General features: G+C 35.1%; 1 protein-coding gene across 6 annotated transcripts in view; it reads left to right on the top strand.

Annotated features, from left to right (window-relative positions):
- CENPC (centromere protein C) overlaps positions 1-21,331 on the top strand; it is a 91,590-nt gene that overhangs the window by 22,346 nt on the left and 47,913 nt on the right. For 5 of the 6 annotated variants that reach the window (XR_003429348.1, XM_027089674.1, XM_027089672.1 and 2 more), the window contains 3 exons: positions 9,542-9,827; positions 11,076-11,291; positions 14,649-15,259. Coding sequence is in view for 5 of the 6 variants with exons in the window: in XM_027089674.1 (XP_026945475.1) it covers positions 9,542-9,827; positions 11,076-11,291; positions 14,649-15,259 (1,113 nt within the window). In the remaining variant the exon portion in view is untranslated. The remainder of the gene's footprint in view (positions 1-9,541; positions 9,828-11,075; positions 11,292-14,648; positions 15,260-21,331) is intronic. The other variant, XM_027089673.1, reaches the window with a different exon arrangement.

Raw genomic sequence — 21,331 nt, 5'->3', positions numbered from 1 at the left:
TTTTTTTTTTTTTTTTTTTTTTTTTTTTTTTTTTTTTTTTTTTTTTTGCGGTACACGGGCCTCTCACTGTTGTGGAGCACAGGCTCCAGAGGCGCAGGCTCTGGATGTGTAGGCTCAGCGGCCATGGCTCATGGGCCCAGCCGCTCTGCGCCATGTGGGATCTTCCTGGACCGGGGCACGAACCCGTGTTCCCTGCATCGGCAGGTGGACTCTCAACAACTGCGCCACCAGGGAAACCCTATTTTTAGTGTTTTGAGGAACCTTCATACTCTTTTCTATAGTGGCTGCACCAATTTACATTCCTACCAACAGTGTAAGAGGGTTCCCTTTTCTCCACACCCTCTCCAGCATTTATTATTTGTAGACTTTTTAATGATGGCCATTCCGACCAGTGTGAGTTGGTACCTCATTGTTGTTTTGATTTGCGGAATAATAAGTTTTATCTGATTATTATGTGTGTTTTTGTTTTAGTGGTAGGAGCGTTCATAGGATGTGGTAAGAGACATTAACTAAGAATTATTATAGGGACCATAGCTTTAAGAGTTTTCAAGTAGATTTTTCTTTTCTTTTCTTCTTTTTTTTTTTTTAAATATTTATCATCTCATACAGTTTCTGTGGGTCAGGAATTCAGAAGCAGCTTAGTTAGGTGGTGCTGGCTTGTAATCTCATGAGGTGGTAGTCAAGATGATGGCCAGGGTTGCAGTCATCTGAAGGCTTGACTGAGGCTAAGGATGAATTTCCAAGATGACACTCATGTGGGTCTGGTTGCTGGCAGGAAGCCTTAATTTCCTCCCATGTGGGCCTCTCCATGGGCTCCTTGAGCATTTTTTTTTTAACTAAGGTATAATTTCCATAATATTAGTTTCAGGAATACAACATAATGATTTGATATTTGAATATATGTGGTCAGTGTTTTTTCTCTCTGTTGCATTTCCTTCAGTCATTTATATGTGCTGCCAGTTTTTAAAGTTTTATTTGCATTTTTCAAATTAGAAAAGTCCTTCATTTGGGGTGAGTCAAAGATTTAAAAGAAAAAGCTAATAATCATTACTCCCCTCATCCTGCTGGGGTAGCCTTGAATCCTTCCATATCTTCATTGGTGCTCCTGAACGAACACATATATAAACGTGTTTGTGCGTGCATGCGTGCTTTCAGAAGAGGCTTTTACAATTTCCTTTTATACCAGCAATGTAAGAAAGTACCTTTCACCTGATAGAGTATTTACTATTCTATTGAACTTTTTGCCAATTTGATCACTATTAAATGATCTCAATGTTACTTTAGTGATTACCACTGAGTTTGAACACCTTTTCATAAGTTTACTGGCTATTTGAAATACCTTTTTTATCTTTTCATATCCTTTGCCCATTTGTTTTTTCTAGTTTATGGGAGATCTTTAAATTGAGTATCTGTAACTGTTTATCTGTAATTTGTGTAATTTATCTGTTATTTATCAGATATTTTTCCAAATGATCCCTAGACTATTACAGATTTTGGTTATAGTATCTTATATGATGGATAACGTTTTTTATTTTAATTGTCAAATGTGTGTGTGTTTGTTTTTTTCAATAGCTTTTGAGTTTCCTGTTTTGGTTAAAAGGTCTGTTTTATCCTAATGGTATATGTAATATCTTACATTTTCATCTTAACATCTTTTTTTCTTTTTAATTTAAATTCTTAATCCATCTGGAATGTGCTTTGGTGTATAATGTGGCATAATGTTATAATTTTGTTTTCTTCCTTATGGTCAGTTGTGCTAGTTCCTTTTATTACATAATCCATTCTCATATGAATGTGCTACTTTTATCATGTATTAAATCTCATATATCATTCAATATACTTTTGAATTTTGGTCCATTTGTTTATTCTTAATGTCAACACAATACTGTTTTACTAATTGTAGTTTTATAGCACATGCTGATATAAAGGTATCTATTTATATATATACTTCTGATACATGCCACTCTTCTGCCATTCTTAGACCTTTTTAATTTCTATGAATTTTGTGTATTTAGTTTCCAATAAAATTTTGTTGTGATTTTAACTAAAGTTGCATTTAATTTGTATAGTAATTTTGTGAAAATTCATATTTTTGCGTCATTTAGGTTTTCTACTTAAGAACAAATATGTCATATATTTACGTCCTTCAAAAGTGTGTGAAGGGTACTGTCAATAGCATGAAAGGATAACCCACAAAAGGGGGAAAATAATTGCATATAGTATATCTCATAAGGCAGTGGTCTCCAACCTTTTTGGCACCATGGAGCGGTTTTGTGGAAGACAATTTTTCCGTGGACTGGGGGTGGGGGGGGCGGGTGGTTTTGGTGTGATTCAAGCACATTACCTTTATTGTGCACTTTATTTCTATTATTATTACATTGTAAGATCCAATGAAATAATTATACAACTCACCATAATGCAGCATCAGTGGGAGCCCTGAGCTTGTTCTCACTTGCCAGTCACTGATAGGGTTTTGATATGAGTCTGCAAGCAATTGATTTATTATGGTCTCTGTGCAGTCAGACCTCTCTGCTAATGATAATCTGTATTTGCATCTGCTCCCCAGCGCTAGAGTCACCACCTCTGTTCTACCTCACATTAGATTCTCATAAGGAGCATGCAAGCTAGATCCCTTGCATGTGCAGTTCACAGTAGGGTTCGTGCTCCTATGAGAATCTAATGCCACCAATGATCTGACAGAAGGTGGGGCTCAGGTGGTAATGCGAGCAATGGGGAGCAGCTGTAAATACAGGTGAAGCTTTGCTCATTCACCTACTGCTCACCTCCTGCTGTGTGGCCCAGTTCCTAACAAGCCATGGACCAGTACTGGTCTGTGGCCTGGGGGTTGGGGACCCCTGTAATAAGGGATTTATATCCAGAATACATAAAGACTTCCTGTAACTCAACAACAACAAAAATAAACATCCCAACTGAAAAGAGAAGAGGACTTGAATAGACATTTGTCCAGTTGGCCAATGAATGTGTTTTACCTGCCTTCACTAATTGAGTTTGGTTTCAGACTTGCATGTCCTTCAAGTGGCTTGTAACCTGAACAAGGTATTTGCCTGAGTTGTTTTCTGGGAACTTCAGGTCAGCTGCATCTAGTTTGTGCTGAGCTGGTTAAGACTGAATAGAACCACCCTTCAACTGGTTATGCTTAAGAGTCCACTCCAGTAACCTTTTGACCGTGCAGAGGCCTGTGCAGAGTGATGATTATTGCAACTTTTTTTCAGTCACCTTTCCCCAAGCTCCCCATGCCTCAGATCATCTTGCTTGGCTGCCTTGCAAATAAACCCTCTCTTTGCTGCAAACCTTGTTGTCTCAGCATTTTGGCTTGCTATGCATCTGGCAAGCTGATAACAACTACATGAAAAGTTGTTCAACATTGTTAGTCATTAGGGAAATGCAAATCAAAACCCCACAGAGATACCACTTTGTACATATTAGGATGGATATTATTACTTTTTAAATAAAATAAAAGATGTTGAGGATGTGGAATTTATAGAAACCCACATGCATTATGCAGCCAGTGGAAAAAGTTTGGTGGTTCCTCAAAAAATTAGGTATTAAGTAGCATTTCTACTTCTAGGTTTATATTCAAAAGAATTGAAAACAGGAACTCAAACAGATACTTATACCCCAATATTCATAGCAGTATGATTCATAATACCCAAAAGGTGGAAACAACCAAAGTGTCCCATGAACGAGTGAATGGACAAACAACATGTGATACATGTGTAGAGTGGAATATTATTCAACCATAAAAAGGAATGAAGTTCTGATACATGCTACAACATGGAAGAACCTTAGAAACATTATGCTAAATGAATGTACTTCTGGACTTCCCTGTTGTCTTTCCCTTAGTGATTTCTAGTCTTGATTTCTTTATGGCATAGCATATATACACTATGTCATTTCATTTTAGTTCTTTAAAATTTGTGAAGATTTGTTTTATTTGTTTTATGACCCAAGATATTGTCTGCCGTTATGAATGCTTCATGGGCATTTGAAAAACAAGTATTCCATTGTTGAGTGCAGTTGACCATAAATGTCAATTATGTTGTATTACTAATTTTTATACATTGTTTGATGCAGTTTGCTAAAATTTTGAGAATTTTTTGCATCTAAATTAATGAGAGATAGTGGTCTGTAGTTTTCTTTTTTATGCTGTATTTGTATGGTTTTGGTATCAAGGTAATGCTCACCAACCTTATAAAATGAGTTGGAAATTATTCCCCCTTCTAATTCCTAGAAGGGCTTATGTAAAATTAATTTTAATTCTCTGATTTTTTGGTATAATATTCTCCAGTGATATCATCTGGTCTGTGGCATTTCTTTTTCAAGAGCTTTTAAGTTACAAATTCAATTCTCTAATAGTTATAGGACTATTTAGGTTATTTATTTTATCCTGGCACATTTTTGATAGTTTATGGTTTTTGAAGAATTGGTCCATTTCTTCTAAGTGGTTGAGTTTATCAGCATAAAATTGTACATAGTATTACTTTGTTATCCTTTTTTTTTTTTTTTTTTTTTTTTGTGGTACATGGGCTTCTCACTGTTGTGGCCTCTCCCGTTGCGAAGCACAGGCTCTGGACGCGCAGGCTCAGCGGCCATGGCTCACGGGCCTAGCCACTCCGCGGCATGTGGGATCTTCCCGGACTGGGGCACGAACCCGTGTCCCCTGCATTGGCAGGCGGACTCTCAACCACTGCCCACCAGGGAAGCCCCACTTTGTTATCCTTTTAATGGCTGCAGGATCTGTTGTGATATACCGTTTTATTCTGGATATTGTTGATTTGTGTCTTGTCTTTTTGCCTTTGTTAAAGGATTATCATTTTTATTCACTGTTTTAAAAGAACTAGCTTCCTGTTTCAGTAAGTTTTTGTGTTTTCCTGTTTTTAGTTTCATTGATTTCTGCTCTTATTTTCTCCATCCTTGTCCTTGGTTTGGGTTTATTTTGCTCCTTTTTTTAGTTTTTGAGGTAGAAACTTTATTTTATACTTTAGTTTATAATCCAGTACTATTTTATTAAATTTGTTACTCAAACTGTTCCAGCTTTGGCCATTAGAAAGCTCTTTCACTGGCTCCTGTGCCCCTTTGATGGACCCCATTTTTGTTGTTATTGCTGTTGTTTTTAACATTTCCTTACCTTCTGGAACTACAGGATGCTCCAGGCCCAACTTACCCTAGAATCAGCCATTTCTCCAAGGAGCCAGTGGTTCCTTTTACTGGAGAATGGTATTAGGAACCAAGATCTGGGTGCTAGGTGTGCTGTTTCTCCTGGGGCGTTAATGCTTCAAGACTGTCTCAACTGACAGAGCAAGGAAATATATGTGTGTATGGTAACTGGTATATATACACATATCTATAAATATTTTTCTGTGTAACTGTATCTGTATTAAGTTAAACATGAATTCATATTGATGTTTCCAACTGTAATTTATTACCACATGGGTTATTCTTGCTTCTTTGCCTTGCTTATCTGTAAACGTCCACTCTGTGTGTAAGAAACTTGGCACTTACCATTCACCATCTACCTACTTAACTTTTTGTTCCTATATGCATGTATAACAGTATCAGAATTGTTGACTTAAACCCATGGAAAACAATTTTATCTACTGGAGTACAGTGCTTATGTACAATTTCTTTATTGTACTTAATTTACAATATTGTGTTAGTTTCAGGTGTACAGCAAAAGTGATTTGGTTATATATATATATGTATACATACATATACTTTTTTCTTGATTCTTTTTCATTATAGGTTATTATAAGATACTGAATATAGTCCCTGTGCTACACAATAAATCCTTGTTGTTTATCTATTTTATATATGACAATGTGTATCTGTTAATCCCGTACTCCTAATTTATCCCTCTCCCTCCTTCCTCTTCGGTAACCATAAGTTTGTTTTGTGTCTGTGAGTCTGTTTGTGTTTTGTTTTATTTTTCAGATTTCACATATAAGTGATATCATATAATATTTGTCTTTGTCTGACTTACTTCACTTAGTATGACAATGTTATGTACAATTTCTTTAGCTTTTAGTTTTACAGACTCCATATCTAACCTTACTTAGGTCAGCATTTTTCCTCACCCCCGTAAGTGAGGTTGTTTGTATGTATCATGTCATATATCATATCATATATCATATCACATCATATATCATAGAATGTGATATATGTGATACTGTGTGACTTCCAAGGTTAGGACATAAAGGGCTTCTGCTTGGCTCCCTCCCTTTCTCCTTATTTCCCTCTTAGGATACACTCTACCTTATAACCCAGACATCATGCTGTGAGGAAGCCCAAACTAGCCTACTTGCAGACATACATAGACAGCAATATTTCTTCGGCCTGCTGCCAGCCTCAGATGTTAGACATGTGAGTAAGCAAGCTTTCAAATCGTTCCAGGCCCCAGACTTCATGGAGTAGAGACAAGTCATCCCTGCTTGTGCCCTGCCAAATTCCGGCCCCACAGAATAAGTGAACATAATATATGGTTGTTTTATGCAGCCAAGGCATGGAGTTACTTATTATGCAGACAGAGTAACTAGAACAACTCCCTAATTCCCAACTGACATACTGTTGTCATATATTTTATTCCTGTTATCCTGTATTTTAATTCTGCTATGTATTTTGATATCTTTTATCTCTATAAGACTTTATTTTTGTTTTAATCAGTCAGTGTTTATATTTACACATACATCACTGTGCTCTTTATTCCTTTTAAAAAATGATTTTAAAAAATTATGGTAAAATAATATAACAAAATTTACCATTTTAAACATTTTTAAGTGTACAGTTCTTTGGTATTAAGGACAGTCAGGTTGTCCAACTGTCACCACCATCCATCCACAGAACTTATTCATCTTGCAAAACTGAACCCATTAAACAATCTCCCCCTACCCCCCAGCCTCTGGTAACCACACTTCTACATTCTGTTTCTGAATTTGACTACTCTAAATACCTCATATGAGTGGAATTGTTCAGCTTTTGTCCTTTTACAACTGGCTTATTTCACTTAGCATAATGTCCTCAAGTGTCAGCCAGGTTGTAGTGTGTGTCAGGATTTCCTTTATAAAGCTGAATAATATTTCACTGTATGTATACCATATTTTGTTTTGTCCATTTATCCATTGATGGACATTTAGGTGGTTTCCACCTTTTGTCTTTTGTGAATAATGTTGCTGTGAGCACAGATGTACAAGTACCTCTTGCAGCCCCTGCTTTCAATCTTTTTGGATATATAGGCAAAAAGGAATTATTAGATCATATGGTAATTGCATTTTTAATTTCTTGAGGAGCGACCAAGCTATCTTCCATAGTGGCTGCATCATTTTACATTCCCACCAGCTGTGTGCAAGGGTTCCAGTTTTTCTGTATACTCACCAACACTTGTTAACTTGTTATTTTCTCCTTCCCTCCCTCCCTCCCTCCCTTCCCATCCTAATGGGTGTGAAGTAGTATCTCATTGTGGATTTGTTCATCATTATCGTCATTAGGGAATTTTAAATTAAAACAACAGTTAGATACCACTACACAGCTATAATGGCTAAGATCCAAAAGCTGGGTCTCTTTTGTAACTCCTGTTTCTTTGAGAGTTTCTGTCTTTTCATTTGTTTCAAGAGAATTTATAATTGAACATTAAGACATTTTTATGGTGGTTGGTTTAAATAAATTCTTGTTAAATAATTCCAGCGTCTGATTCATATTGTCCATTTGCATCCATTGATCGTATTTTCTTCTTCAGATAGTGTTTTTTCTTTTTTTAAAATTTTTATTATGATGAATCATTTTGATTGTATCCTCAACATTTTGGTTATTATGTTAAGGGACTCTTCATTGTATTTCAGTCTTGTTATAGTTGCCCTGTTTTGGTTTAATGTGAAGGCTCTTGCCTATTTTTGTGGAGTTTATTTCCAATGACATTTAAGTGTTTATAGAGTTCTAGCAGTGGTATTTTGGTTTGTTTCATTTTCTGATGCTACAGGGGATTCACCACATTATCCGTTGTTGCTTAAGGCTTGAGGTTCCTAGCAAATATACCTTCTTCCAGCTTTCAGAGTTCTGTTATTATTGTTTGTTTAAGTTGTACTTAAAGGGAGAAGCAGGAGAAAGTGAGTCTATGTAATTTTGTTACAGAACCAAAAGCCATTTTGGCTTATTTTAAATTTTTAATCTTTTCTTTTTGAGAGTATGAATCAGTATGAGTACTACCCAGCCATTCTACTTTTTCTTTGATATTTGAAGGTTAAGGGTTAAGAGAATATATATTTCTCTTTATATAGCTATAAAGATATGTGTGAATAATATATATTCTCTTTGTATAGATATAAAGATGTATGTGTATATAAATATTCTCCCTATATATACATATATTTTATATAACTATATATATCTGTTCTATATGTATATGTGTATGTATATGTATAAAAGTGTGATCATCTAGCTGCCCTAGTTTACCCAACTCTTAACCTAAAGATTGAATCTCATAATTTCTCTAGGATTACCTGTTACTTATTTTAGCTATGTAAAGATTTATTTAAATCTTTAAAAGAATTTTTATTTTATTGTGGTAAGAACATTTTATTTTATTTATTTTTTAAAATTTTATTTATTTTTAGCTGCATTGGGTCTTTGTTGCTGCGCACGGCCTTTCTCTAGTTGCGGCAGGCTGGGGCTACTCTTCATTGCAGTGTGCTCATTGCGGTGGCTTCTCTTGTTGCAGAGCATGGGCTCTAGGCATGTGGGCTTCAGTAGTTGCAGCACGTTGGTTCAGTAGTTGTGGTGCATGGGCCCTAGAGCGCACGGGCTTCAGTAGTTGCGGCATGCAGGCTCAGGAGTTGTGGCACACGGCCTCAGTAGTTGTGGCTTGTGGGCTCTAGAGTGCAGGCTCAGTAGTTGTGGCACATGGGTTTAGTTGCTCTGCGGCATGTGGGATCTTCCTAGACCAGGGCTCGAACCTGTGTCCCCTGCATTGGCAGGTGGACTCTTAATCACTGCACCACCTGGGAAGTCCCAGTAAGAACATTTTTACATGAGATCTTCCCTCTCAACAGATTTTTAAGTGTACAATATTGTTATGTATAGGCACAATGTTGTACTCTAGATCTCTAAAACTTATTTATCTTGAATAACTGAAACTTTACACCTGTTAATTAACAACTGCGAATTTCTCCCTTCTCCCAGTCACTGGCAACCATTATTCAAATCTCTCCTTCTCTGAGTTTGACTATATTCAAATCTTGAATAAATTTACTATATCAATAATATTAACTGTGAATTTTCTCTGTTTGAGGATTTTTTTCATTTTAGAACTGTGGAGCATGGACCAAATACACCTTTCAGTTTATTAATTTCATAAATTAGAACTCTTAAAGTACTTGTGTATTTTAATCCTAGATCTTTGATTATAAACTTAATGACCTGTGAGTCTTCTGGAAACTTTCTAATGAAATTGTTGCCATATTTTAAAAAGCACATTTCATTCTAGTATTATTATTTAAAGAGTTTTTAATATCTTCATGTAATTTTCTTCTAGTTCAGGCCCATGAGGTTCATCAGGAAATTTTGGCAACTGATGTTCATTCTAACAATACATCTGACTTGAGAAAAATGTCAAGTAAAAAACTAAAAGATCATCACAATGAAGCTGATGAGGAATTTTACTTATCTATTGGCTTACCTTCTGATCATCTGGATGCAAAAGCATCTTCATTGCAAAAGACTATTCCATCTGTTGCCCAAAAGAGAGAGACCTGTACTTCTGAAAATTCAGTAAATATGCTGCCTTCAAGTACAGAGATTTCTCATAAAACCAAAAAAAGGTGAATTTTTGTTTATTTAAAAGATATTAATCTTACTATAACTATTTTATCTTATGTTAAAAAGTGAGTAATTTAGTCTTTTAGGTATTTTATAGTAAGTATTGAGGAATATTAACATGTTTTGAGAAAAACATAATATACATTCAGTATATATTCAGTTTATATTTAATATGGAAGACCTTAAAGTGTTCTTCAGAGACGTTTGGGGGTAAACTTTTCTATGGTCTTTGGAAAAGCATGTTTTTTTCTTTTTTCTTTAAGATTTTTATTTTAAAATACTGTAGACATACAGAAGATAACAATAGGCACTCACATATTCAGATTTGACATATGTGAATATTTTGTTATATTCAGATCTTTTTCTTTTTAAAAAATGTTTTTTATTGAAGTATAGTTGAATTACAATGTTGCGTTTATACTGCTGCACAGCACAGTGACTCAGTTATACATATATATATGTTCTTTTTCATATTCTTTTCCTTTATGGTTTATCACAGGATGTTTTTTTTTCCTTATAATAAGTTTTCTATAACTTCCTAAGAGAAACAATTTGTATTTTCTCTATGTTATTTTTAATTATAAGGGTAGGTGTATATCAGGTCATCTCAGGGTAGCAAAGAGTAAGTTTTGTTGGGGATTAGTTGTGGTAAACCCACATCCATTTCTTGGGGCTTTCCCTTTGGCCTTTAAGAAGCAAAATAGATTGTTCAAGGTCCTTTGGTATTGGGAACCTCTGCCATGAGTGTAATGTCTTTCTAGGGTCTTGTGTGATTCTTGGAGCTGAGGAGTTAAGTACATTCTAAGATTTTGCTATTCACAGTGTGATCTGCAGCTCAGAATCGAGAGCAGTGGCATTATCTGGAAGCCTGTTAGAAATATAGAATCTCAAACCCTATGCTAGACCTACTGAATCAGAATCTACATTTTAATAAGATTCTCCAGATGATTCAAATTCATATTAAATGTTTGAGAACTAGTGTTCTAAGCTACACATTTCTTTGTTATATGATTTAGCCATTCTTTTTCTCTCTTATTTTTTTCTATCAACAAATACAAAATTTAATTTTTCTGAGCAATTTGCCTTGTGTATGTTGTGTAAGAGAAACACATCAGCATTTATAATTTTTAAACAAAGGCCCACTGGAAAATTTTGTAAGCAGTTGTATTGTTACTGTAAGGGAGTTCAGGAATACTTATAACTCAACAAATGGTGGGAACATTCATCATGTCTTCCTTTTAACCTTTTAGGTTAAACTTTGAAGATAAAGATGATTTGAAGAAAGTAGAAGTAACGAATAAAGTATCAGAAATAGAGGATAAAGTTTCAGAAGGACCACAAGAGAGGAAACAGTTAGGAACATCTCAAAAAAGAATACAAGATTCAGAATGTGAAGATCAACCACAAGCTAGAAAGAGTTTTTCAACATTGTTTTTAGAAACTGTAAAAAGAAAAGGTGAATCCAGGTGAGTTATTAAGAAATGGTCCACATTTTTCTTTCACATTCTTTGAATAGTATCTAAGGATTCTTAGTGATATTTAACTAGAAGTTAATCTTAATTGACACAATTTTTAATTGAAATTATGTCTAACCCATAAGGAGAGAGTAGTTTCTTACCAGTAAATTAATTCCAAAGCCATCATTTAAGGGATATTAAATTAGATGTGAAAGAAAAGTTTATTCAGCTTTCATTGCTTCTGTTCATCAGCACTTTCTAGTACGTATGAGATCAAAGAATAAAGACAGTATTTAGAAATAAAATTATGTCAGGGTGCCTGTATTTCACTGTTAAGTATTTTAAATATTTTTTCTATTTCTTTTGATTGTGTTAGTAAAAGGATAGTCCTAAAATAAGTTTTAATCTGTTTTTGCCTACTTAAAAACCTTCAGTGGTTCTACAATATCCATACAGTGATTCTTAACTGGCTGCACATTAGAGTTAACTAGAATTAATAGCAGCTAGGGTTGAGAAGCACTGGTCTATAGAATAACTTGAGATTTGTCAGCTAGTATTTAAGGCCTTCACTGTCACTAGTGAACTGTTTCTACCAACTTGTCATACATATTTGCAGTTGTCCTGGCTTTGGCGTACCTTTTCCCCTTGTCGTATGCCAATTTATATTTTATTCTAAGGTCCATGGTTGTAGGCTTCTGATTTTTTCCAAGTCCCACTCCAGTGTTTTTTAAAATAGTTCCTTGCCTTGTATTATAGTTTAGCTATTTTATATATCTTTCTTAGTAGGTTAAGACATGAGCCCTTCTTTCCAGGAGTTTAGTTTCTTTTGTATTTTCTGTGAGATCTATCAGAATGCTAGTGAATATATTAGGAAGGTTTTATAAAAAACATATTGAGTGAATGAAATTCCTCTTTGGTTCAGTCTGTGTTCCATAGTTGACTCCTCCCTCCCCCCACCCCTCCAGTCTTCCTCCCTCTCCCCTCGCCTTTCTCTCTCTGTGTGTGTGTGTGTGTGTGTGTGTGTGTATATGTATATGCAGTATATATATATATACATATATATATATGTGGCATCTTTTATCCCTTGTATGGATGTTGTCCCCATAATCTGATAGAAATATGTTATACTTAGGGGCTAATTATATCTATGTCCAAAAAAGTAATTAAGTATTTTTTAATGTGCTGTGGGTTTTTTTTGAAAAACTAGCGAGTAAAGTGTATGTTTAATTGCTGTAGCCAGATGTAACTACTCACTATTACTTGTGCTTTCCTGCTCCGTTTCTGTGCTTATGCTCTTCCTTATGATTGTCTTTCTTGTATTTCCTCATGACCAAATCACATCCATTCTTCAAGATCCAACTCAAATGCCACAGAGTCTTTCTTGATTTTTTCCACCTAGCCCAGAGATTTACATTTCACAGTGCTGGAGGCTGGGAAGTCCAAGATCAAGGCTCAGGTAGATTCACTGTCTGGTGAGGCTTGCTTCCTGGTTCATGGATGTCTATCTTATTGCTATAACCTCAAATGGTAGAAGGTAGTGAGGGGGCTTTCTGGGGTCTCTTTTATAAAGATACTAATTCATTCATGAGCCATTCCACCCTAATGACCTAATCACTTCCTAAAGTCCCCACCCTCAAATACCATCACGTTGGGGATTAGGTTTCAATTTGTGAATTTTTGAAGGATATAAACATTTGATCTATAGTAAGTGTCAAAGTTGTTTCCTAAGGATATCTTTGGTTTGAATAACCTTGAAGTTATGGAAGTCTCTTTAATAGAGGAATGGATTTAGAGAGTTCTTGTTGGCTGGTTTCGGAAGGCTTTATTTTTAAATACTTAGCATTACTTCTTTAATATATAGAATTAATAGATATTACAGATAACATATAATAAAGCAAATTAAACATTTATATCAGATTGGCTTTTTATTTAAGTGCTGAAAAATAATATTTCTGTTTAAACATGGTCTTCTATTTATATATTATGTGGTCTATTTATATTGACTTCGCTTTTTTATTAGATTTTCTAGAGTTTTCTAATTATATAAACTTGTAAGTCTACCTATTAGAAGACAGTATATTTCTTAGCATATATGTGTATAAATTTTTTACATTATAAGGTTTTATCAGGGGTTTGAGATTAGAGACGTAGAGAAGGCATTTTCATTTTATAATCTTTTTTTATATCTTAAAAATGAGAAAAAAAAATAGACATGATAATCCAGTTCTTCCATTCTTGCTTTTCTTCTACTGTGTATAAAAATAGTTAAGCATCCTTACTCAGGTGAAAAAGGCAGAAACAGGAGTGTATATGCTGGCTTTGGAATTTGGATGTTTACCCTAGGTGTTTATTTTTGCATATTCACTCCAATATGTGGTTTGCTCAAAGCTGTTGTCATAAAAAGGAGGGAAATGCAAAATGACTCCATCAGATTACCATCTTTTGAATAATTTCATCCTTTTTTAGAAAATTTTTCCAACTAATTGGAAGAGATGCTGTGTAAGCCCAGTGTGCTTACCTTTCTAGATACACTTCATTTATTTCTATACTCTGCTTACAGTATTAAAACACGTATGAAAATGTGTGAATTATCCAACTTGGAGTGAATTTTTACATCATATAATTTAGTCTGTAATTTTGTAGTGTTTTATTAGACTATTAGACTAGAAGGTATCTCAGAAATAATCTTGTTAAGGGATGTTAAGGGATTCAGGCCCCAAGAAACATCTATATAAACAAAATATAACATTATATATAATAATGGCATGCATTTTTGTACTGTAAGTCAATGTATCTGGGCTATATTTATACATCTCTGGGTTTTATCTGTTTAATGTATGTAATGAATAGGGGAATGTCAAATTAGTTGATGCAGTAGAGATTCCTTCCAGCTCTAAATTTCTATGATCCCATTAGTGTAATAAATGAGTATGCTCAGATATTATAGAAATGTAAAAGGAGGGAAGGTTTTTTAAAAAAAATATTTATTTACTTATATTTGGCTGCGTTGGGTCTTAGTTGCGGCACACGGGATCTTCCGTTGTGGTGCACGGGCTCCTCATTGTGGTGCATGGGCTTCTCTCTAGTTGTGGCGTGCGGGCTCAGTAGTTGCAGCACATGGGCTCAGTAGTTGTGGCCTGCAGGCTTAATTGCCCCATGGCATGTGAGATGTTAGTTTCCTGACCAGGGATCAAACCCACATCCCCTGCGTTAAAAGGCGGATCCTTAACCACTGGACCACCAGGGAAGTCCCAGGGAGGATTTTAATGGGGAAGGAAAAATTGAGGGGACATGTGAACTGCTCTTTAAAGCAAAGGTAAAAGCTTTACTTTTTGAGCTATTATTTATTGTAACATTCTGTTTCAGTTCTGTTGTTAGGCATATAGCAACTGCTCCACCTCATTTATCTCCTGCAAATAATATGAAGTTATTAGAAGATGAATTTATAATTGATGAATCAGATAAAAGTTTTGCCAATCAACCATGGATTACTATACCAAGGAAGACTGGGCCTCTGAAACAATGCACAGTATCTCCTGCTGAGAGCACTGTACTCCTTCAAAGGAAGAAGTCAAGAGAAAAACATGACAGTGTATCATCTACAAGTTTGAAAAGTGGCAAACATCCTGGTAAAGCTCACCCAGTAGAGAAATCTCAGTCCTCTGAACAAAAAATACTGGGTGGGAGTTGTGCTTTGACAGATGAAATGGAAAATAATTGTAAATCTTCAAAATATGAAATGTATTCTGAGAATGCAAAAAAATCATCTGGAAACAAAAGGACTATAAAACAAAAACGGGGAACAAAATTTAAGGCCAGTGTAGTTGAAGAACAAGTTGACATGGAACAATCTAAAGGTAAAAATATAAATATATCACATATTGCCCAAGACAGGTTCCAAAGAAATTCAGACCGAAATATGGACGAGGGTGAAGAGATAAGTGTTCACACTTCCAAAAAACAGTTGCTACCTCTGGGTAAGTATTTATATTTATATGTATAAATACTTATAACGTGAGTATTTATATGTAATGTAAAGTGGTAGAATATTATTCTACCACTTTGTGTTTTTGTGATACTCCTATTTAGCTTTGGGAAGTAGGCAAAGTAAACGTAAATCTATACAGAGCCTCAAAAGCCTACAAACTCTTTTCTAGAATCTCTTTATTTTACATATAATTCAACTCCAGGTCAACTCCAGGTCACTTGACTTTTGTGTAGCTTCTAAAATGGCAGCATATATAAAGGGAAAAGTAAAAGGTAAAGAAAGGCTTAGTAAACCAGGTAGTTACCAGAACACAAATAAGACAGCATCATATATTCTTGAGGCTTATTAAAATATAAATTGGGAAAAAATTAAGCTAGTGGGGCTAGTTCTTGTAGATAAAAGTTAATACTCTTCTATTCCATTATTTACTCATTATTTATTTATTATCCAAACTGGGACATTTGAGAATGGGAGAGGATGTCAGGACAGTAAGCATAAACTGGGATTGTCCTGTCAAACCTGAAATATGGCCACTCTCCTTATGTCATCACTGTATAGTGATCGAGATTTGTAATGGTGACACTATCATGAAGAAAAGATCAATTTGTGCTTTTTGTATCACTTTTTTAAATTGAAGTATAGTTGTGTTTCAGATGTACAGCAAAGTGAATCAGTTATACATGCACACACACACACACACACACATATATTCTTTCTCATGTTCTTTTCCCTTATAAGTTATTACAAAATATTGAGTATAGTTCCCTGTGCTATATAATAGGTACTTGTTGGTTATCTATTTCATATATAGTAGTGTGTATATGTTAATTCCAAACTCCTAATTTATCCGCCCTTACCCCCACCTTTCCCCTTTGGTAACCATAAGTTTGTTTTGTATGTCTGTGAGTCTATTTCTGTTTTGAAAATAAGTTCATTTGTACCTTTTTTTTTTTTTTTTTGGTAGATCCACATATAAGGGACATTATATGATATTTGTCTTTGTCTGGCTTACTTCGCTGAGTATGATATTCTCTAGGTCCATCCATGTTGCTGCAAATGGCATTGTTTCATTCTTTTTTTATGGCTGAGTAATATTCCACAGTGTATATGTGTGTGTGTATATATACACACACACACACCACACACACACATTATACATCACACCTTCTTTATCCATTCATCTGTGGATGGACATTTAGGTTGCTTCCATGTCTTGGCTATAGTAAATAGTGCTGCAGTGAACATTGGGGTGCATGTATCTTTTCCAATTACAGTTTTCTCTGGATATATGCCCAAGAGTGGGATTGCAGATCATATGGTAACGCTATCTTTAGTTTTTTTTTAGCATCTTTATCGGAGTATAATTGCTCTGTTTAGTTTTTTAAGGAACTTCCATACTGTACTCCACAGTGGCTGCACCAATTTACATTCCCACCAACAGGGTAGGAGGGTTCCTTTTCCTCCACACCCTCTCCAGCATTTGCTGTTTGTAGACTTTTTGATGATGGCCATTCAGACTGGTGTGAGGTGATACCTCATTGTAGTTTTGATTTGCATTTCTCTAATAATTAACAGTGTTGAACATCTTTTCATGTGCCTCTTGGCCATCTGTATATCTTCCTTGGAGAAACGTCTGTTTAGATCTTCTGCCCATTTTTTGATTGAAGTTGTTTGTTTTTTTGATACTGAGCTTCATGAAGTGTTTGTATATTTTGGAGATTAATCTCTTGTTGGTTGCTTCGTTTCCAACCAAATATTTCCAATGGGGAAATATTTTCTCCCATTCTTTGGGTTGTCTTTTTGTTTTGTTTATGGTTTCCTTTACTGTGCAAAAGCTTTTAAGTTTAATTAGGTCCTATTTGTTTATTTTTGTTTTTATTTTCATTACTCTAGGAGGTGGATCCAAAAAGATATTGCTGTGATTTATGTCAAAGAGTGTCCTGCCTATGTTTTCCTCTAGGAGTTTCATAGTATCCAGTCTTACATTTAGGTCTGTAATCCATTTGAGTTTATTTTTGTGTATAGTGTTAAAAGAATGAAATTAGAACATTCTCTATCTGTGGCTGACAAGTTTTCCCAGCACCACTTATTGAAGAGATTGTCTTTTCTCTAGTGTATATCCTTGCCTCCTTTGTAAAATTAATTGACCATAGGTGCTGGGTTTATTTCTGGGATTTCTGTCTTGTTCCATTGGTCTGTATGTCTGTCTTTGTTCCAGTACCATACTGTTTTGATAACTATAGCTTTGTAGTATAGTCTGAAGTCAAGGAGCCTGATTCCTCCAGCTCTGTTTTTCTTTCTCAAGGTTGCTTTGGCTATTCGGGGTCTTCTGTGTTTCCATACAAATTGTAAAATTTTTTATTCTGGTTCTGTGAAAAATGCCATTGGTAATTTGATAGGGATTGCATTGACTCTGTAGATTGCCTTGGGTAGGATAGTCATTTTGACAATACTTATTCTTCCAATCCAAGAACATGGTATATCTTTCCATCTGTTTGTGTCATCTTCAATTTCTTTCGTCAGCATCTTATAGTTTTTGGAGTACAGGTCTTCTGCCTCCTTAGGTGGTTTATTCCTAGGTATTTTATTCTTTTTGATGCAATGGTAAATGGGATAGTTTCCTTAATTTCTCTTTCTGATCTTTTGTTGTTAATGTATAGAAATGCAACAGATTTGTGTTTTAATTTTGTATTCTGCAACTTTACTGAATTCATTGACTGGCTCTAGTAGTTTTCTGGTAGCATCTTTAGGATTTTCTATATATAGTATCATGTCATCTGCAGACAGTGACAGTTTTCTTTCTTTCTTTCCAATTTGGATTCCTTTTATTTCTTTTTGTTTCCTGATTGCTGTGGCTAAGACTTCCAAAGCTGTGTTGAATAAAAGTGGTGAGAATTGGCATTCTTGTCTCGTTCCTGATTTTAGAGGAAGTGCTTTCAGCTTTTCACTGTTGAGTATGGTGTTGGCTGTGGGTTTGTCATATATGGCCTTTGTTATGTTGAGGAATGTTCCCTTTATGCCCACTTTCTGGAGAGTTTTTATCATAAATGTGTGTTGAAATATATCACTTTTTAAGTAATAGAGAGAAAAGGTATTTTTTACAGAAAGAATTTTCTCCAGAATAGTTAATGGAATAGAAAACACTTACCAAATGTAATTGCACTTCATGTGTGCATAATATAATTTAATCCTTCTCAACAATCCTATATGGTAGGAGATAACACTCAAAAGAAGTTAAATATTGGTCCAGGATCTGTCCCAACATACAGCCCATATTTTCTCAGCTGTATCAAGAAGTTTTGAAATAAGTGAAAACGTTTTTGATGTTCAAATGGAAAAACTGTTATTTAATGGGGAAATTTTCTTGACCAAAAATGTTTTTGCGCCTGCAGGTTCTAAATATACTATACTCTGTTGTGTATATAGAGGGAAGAGAGAGTATATTAAAGCACAATATTTAAGCTAGTTTTTAATTTAAAAAATTCCACTTTAATATATTTACCACTCAGTTATTTTAGCTTTCTTTTTGTATAGTCTATAACATAGACTTTATATCACCTGAAATAATAGTTGTCAGACTTCAATTTTGCCTGTATGTGCCTTTGCATATTTGAAAAATTCTGCTTAGAATAGAAGGAAAAGTGACCTATTTTGTGGCCCTCTTATAAATGTCAGACATGCACCACATCTTTTTTATTGGAATTATTCTTTATTTTTTTGCTTATTTCAGTTTCTTGTTAGCAGTTGTTCATTTTAAGGAAATACAACATGGAGAATCTGACTAAACTGAAGGTGATAGTTAACATTACAAGAAAGCAGTTTTCTTACTAGTTCTTTAAGTAGAATATGAATTCACAAAATTTGAAGGTACAAAATTTTGATTTATCTATAATTTCTTAGGAAAAAACATTACATCAAGAAAGTGTACTTGCAAGATACTCTCTGAAACTATTGTTGAAGACTTATTGAGTACTTGCTATATATTGTACACTAATTTTCATGTATATTAAATTTTTCTTATCTAGGTTCATTAGTGAATATAGCATTCTGTATTAATTTCCTTTTGCTCTCATAACAACTTACTACATACTTAGTGACTTAAAACAGCACACATTTATTATCTTACCATTCTGTGAGTCAGGAGTCTGAAATGGAATTTACTGGGGCAAAATCCAGGTGTTGACAAGGTTTTTTGTTCCTTTTTGGTGGTTCTAGGAGAGGATCTGTTTCCTTGCTTTTTCTACCTTCTTGAAATCACCTATGTTCCTTAAATTATGGCTCCCCTTTCACATCCTCAAAACCCGCAATGCCAGCCTTTTTATTGTTTCAAATTTCTCTTGCCTCTCTTCCATCATCCCATCTCTCTCCCTCTTACCACAGCTTTTAGGGATACATGTCATTAGATTGGGCCAACCTGGATAATCCAGCATAATCTCACTATTTTAAGGTTTATAACCTTAATCATATCTCTAAAGTCTCTTGCCACGTAAGATAATATTTTCACAGATTTTGTGATTAGGGTGGGTGCATCTTTAGGAGGCTGTTATTCTGCCAACCACATCAGTTTTCAAAGACTAAAAATATTGAGATAATTTAATTCCAAAGATATTTTATTCTGAGGATAATTTTCCTTTAGTTCACAAGCACTTGACATACTCTGGTAATGCCTAAACTGATGACCTGGATTGAGCAAATTAACTTTTCTACTTTTGTTGTCTCACAGGCTTCTCAAGCTGAACATGCTGGAAACTAAATTCCTCCAAACTTCTTCCTCCTCTCGTTTTCAGTATCTTCATAAATGGAGCCATAATAAATCTATTAGCTCAAGAAAGAAATCTGATTCATCTTTAGCTCCTGTTTTCTTTACCTAGCAAACCATATAAGTCAGTAAGTCTTTTGATTTCTTCCTAAGTAGCTTTCAAGTCTGTTATTTCTCTCCATTACTCCTGCTACTTCCCTTAGCGAAACTAGAGTAATTTATTTCTTAAGAGTATTGTAGCAGTTTATGCATATACCCTCTCACTTTTCTCTTCCTCTCCAGATTCATCTCCTGGGTTGCTTTATAATGAAATTTTTCCAGTTCCATGAACAGACCACTTTCACAAGTGGGCCTTTAAATATGCCCTTCCTTTTTTTTTTTTTAAATTAATTAATTAATTTATTTTTGGCTGCACTGGGTCTTTGTTGCTGCGCACGCGCTTTCTCTAGTTGCGGCGAACGGGGGCTACTCTTTGTTGCGGTGCATGGGCTTCTCACTGCCGTGGCTTCTTGTTGCGGAGCACAGGCTCTAGGTGCATGGGCTTCAGTAGTTGTGGCTCGCGGGGTCTAGAGCGCAGGCTCAGTAGTGCTGGCGCACGGGTTTAGTTGCTCCGTGGCATGTGGGATCTTCCCAGACCAGGGCTCGAACCGTGTCCCCTGCATTGGCAGGCGGATTCTTAACCACTGCGCCACCAGGGAAGCCCTCTTCCTTTTACTTAGAAAATTTTTCCTAAATATACTCTGGGTTCCTTACCAAACTTTGTACTCGATTTAAATATCACTTTACTTGATAATTATCCCTCAACCTGGTATGTTCCTATATTTGCTCTAATAGCACTCTTCATTTTCAGACATATAATTACTTGCTGAATTTGTCTTGTACTATAGAGTCTGGACTGAGAGCTCCATGAGAACAGGGACTATATCTGTCCTATTCCTAAAACAGCCCCCGTATCTTAGCCTTAGCATTTCTGTGGGTCACTGGAATATATTATCAACAGTGACAGAAGTATTACTCTATTTTGAATGAATATTTTTGCTGTGTTTATTTAAAAATGCCCACCTTCAGAATCCTATTCCTGTACATATAAATATACAAAATTTTCTACAGTAGTCACCTCTTTTCTGGTTGTCTCCCTGCTTATGACATATGTCTCCTCAGTTCTAAGTCACCTCTCTTCACATTACCAGCTGTTTCATATATCAGCTTTATTTCCTGTATGTGTTGCTTTTTTATTAGTTTCCTAAATTTGTTGTCATTCAGTTTTTAACCTTTCCTGATCTGGAACTGGATTCTGAAATG

Source organism: Aethalodelphis obliquidens, unplaced genomic scaffold, assembly GCF_003676395.1.
Source record: "Aethalodelphis obliquidens isolate GAN/ISIS:26980383/991018 unplaced genomic scaffold, ASM367639v1 scaffold67, whole genome shotgun sequence".
In the NCBI taxonomy this organism is placed as follows: Eukaryota; Metazoa; Chordata; class Mammalia; order Artiodactyla; family Delphinidae; genus Aethalodelphis; species Aethalodelphis obliquidens.
Note: the sequence above shows the minus strand (reverse complement) of the source record. Positions and strands in the feature narration are given on the sequence as shown.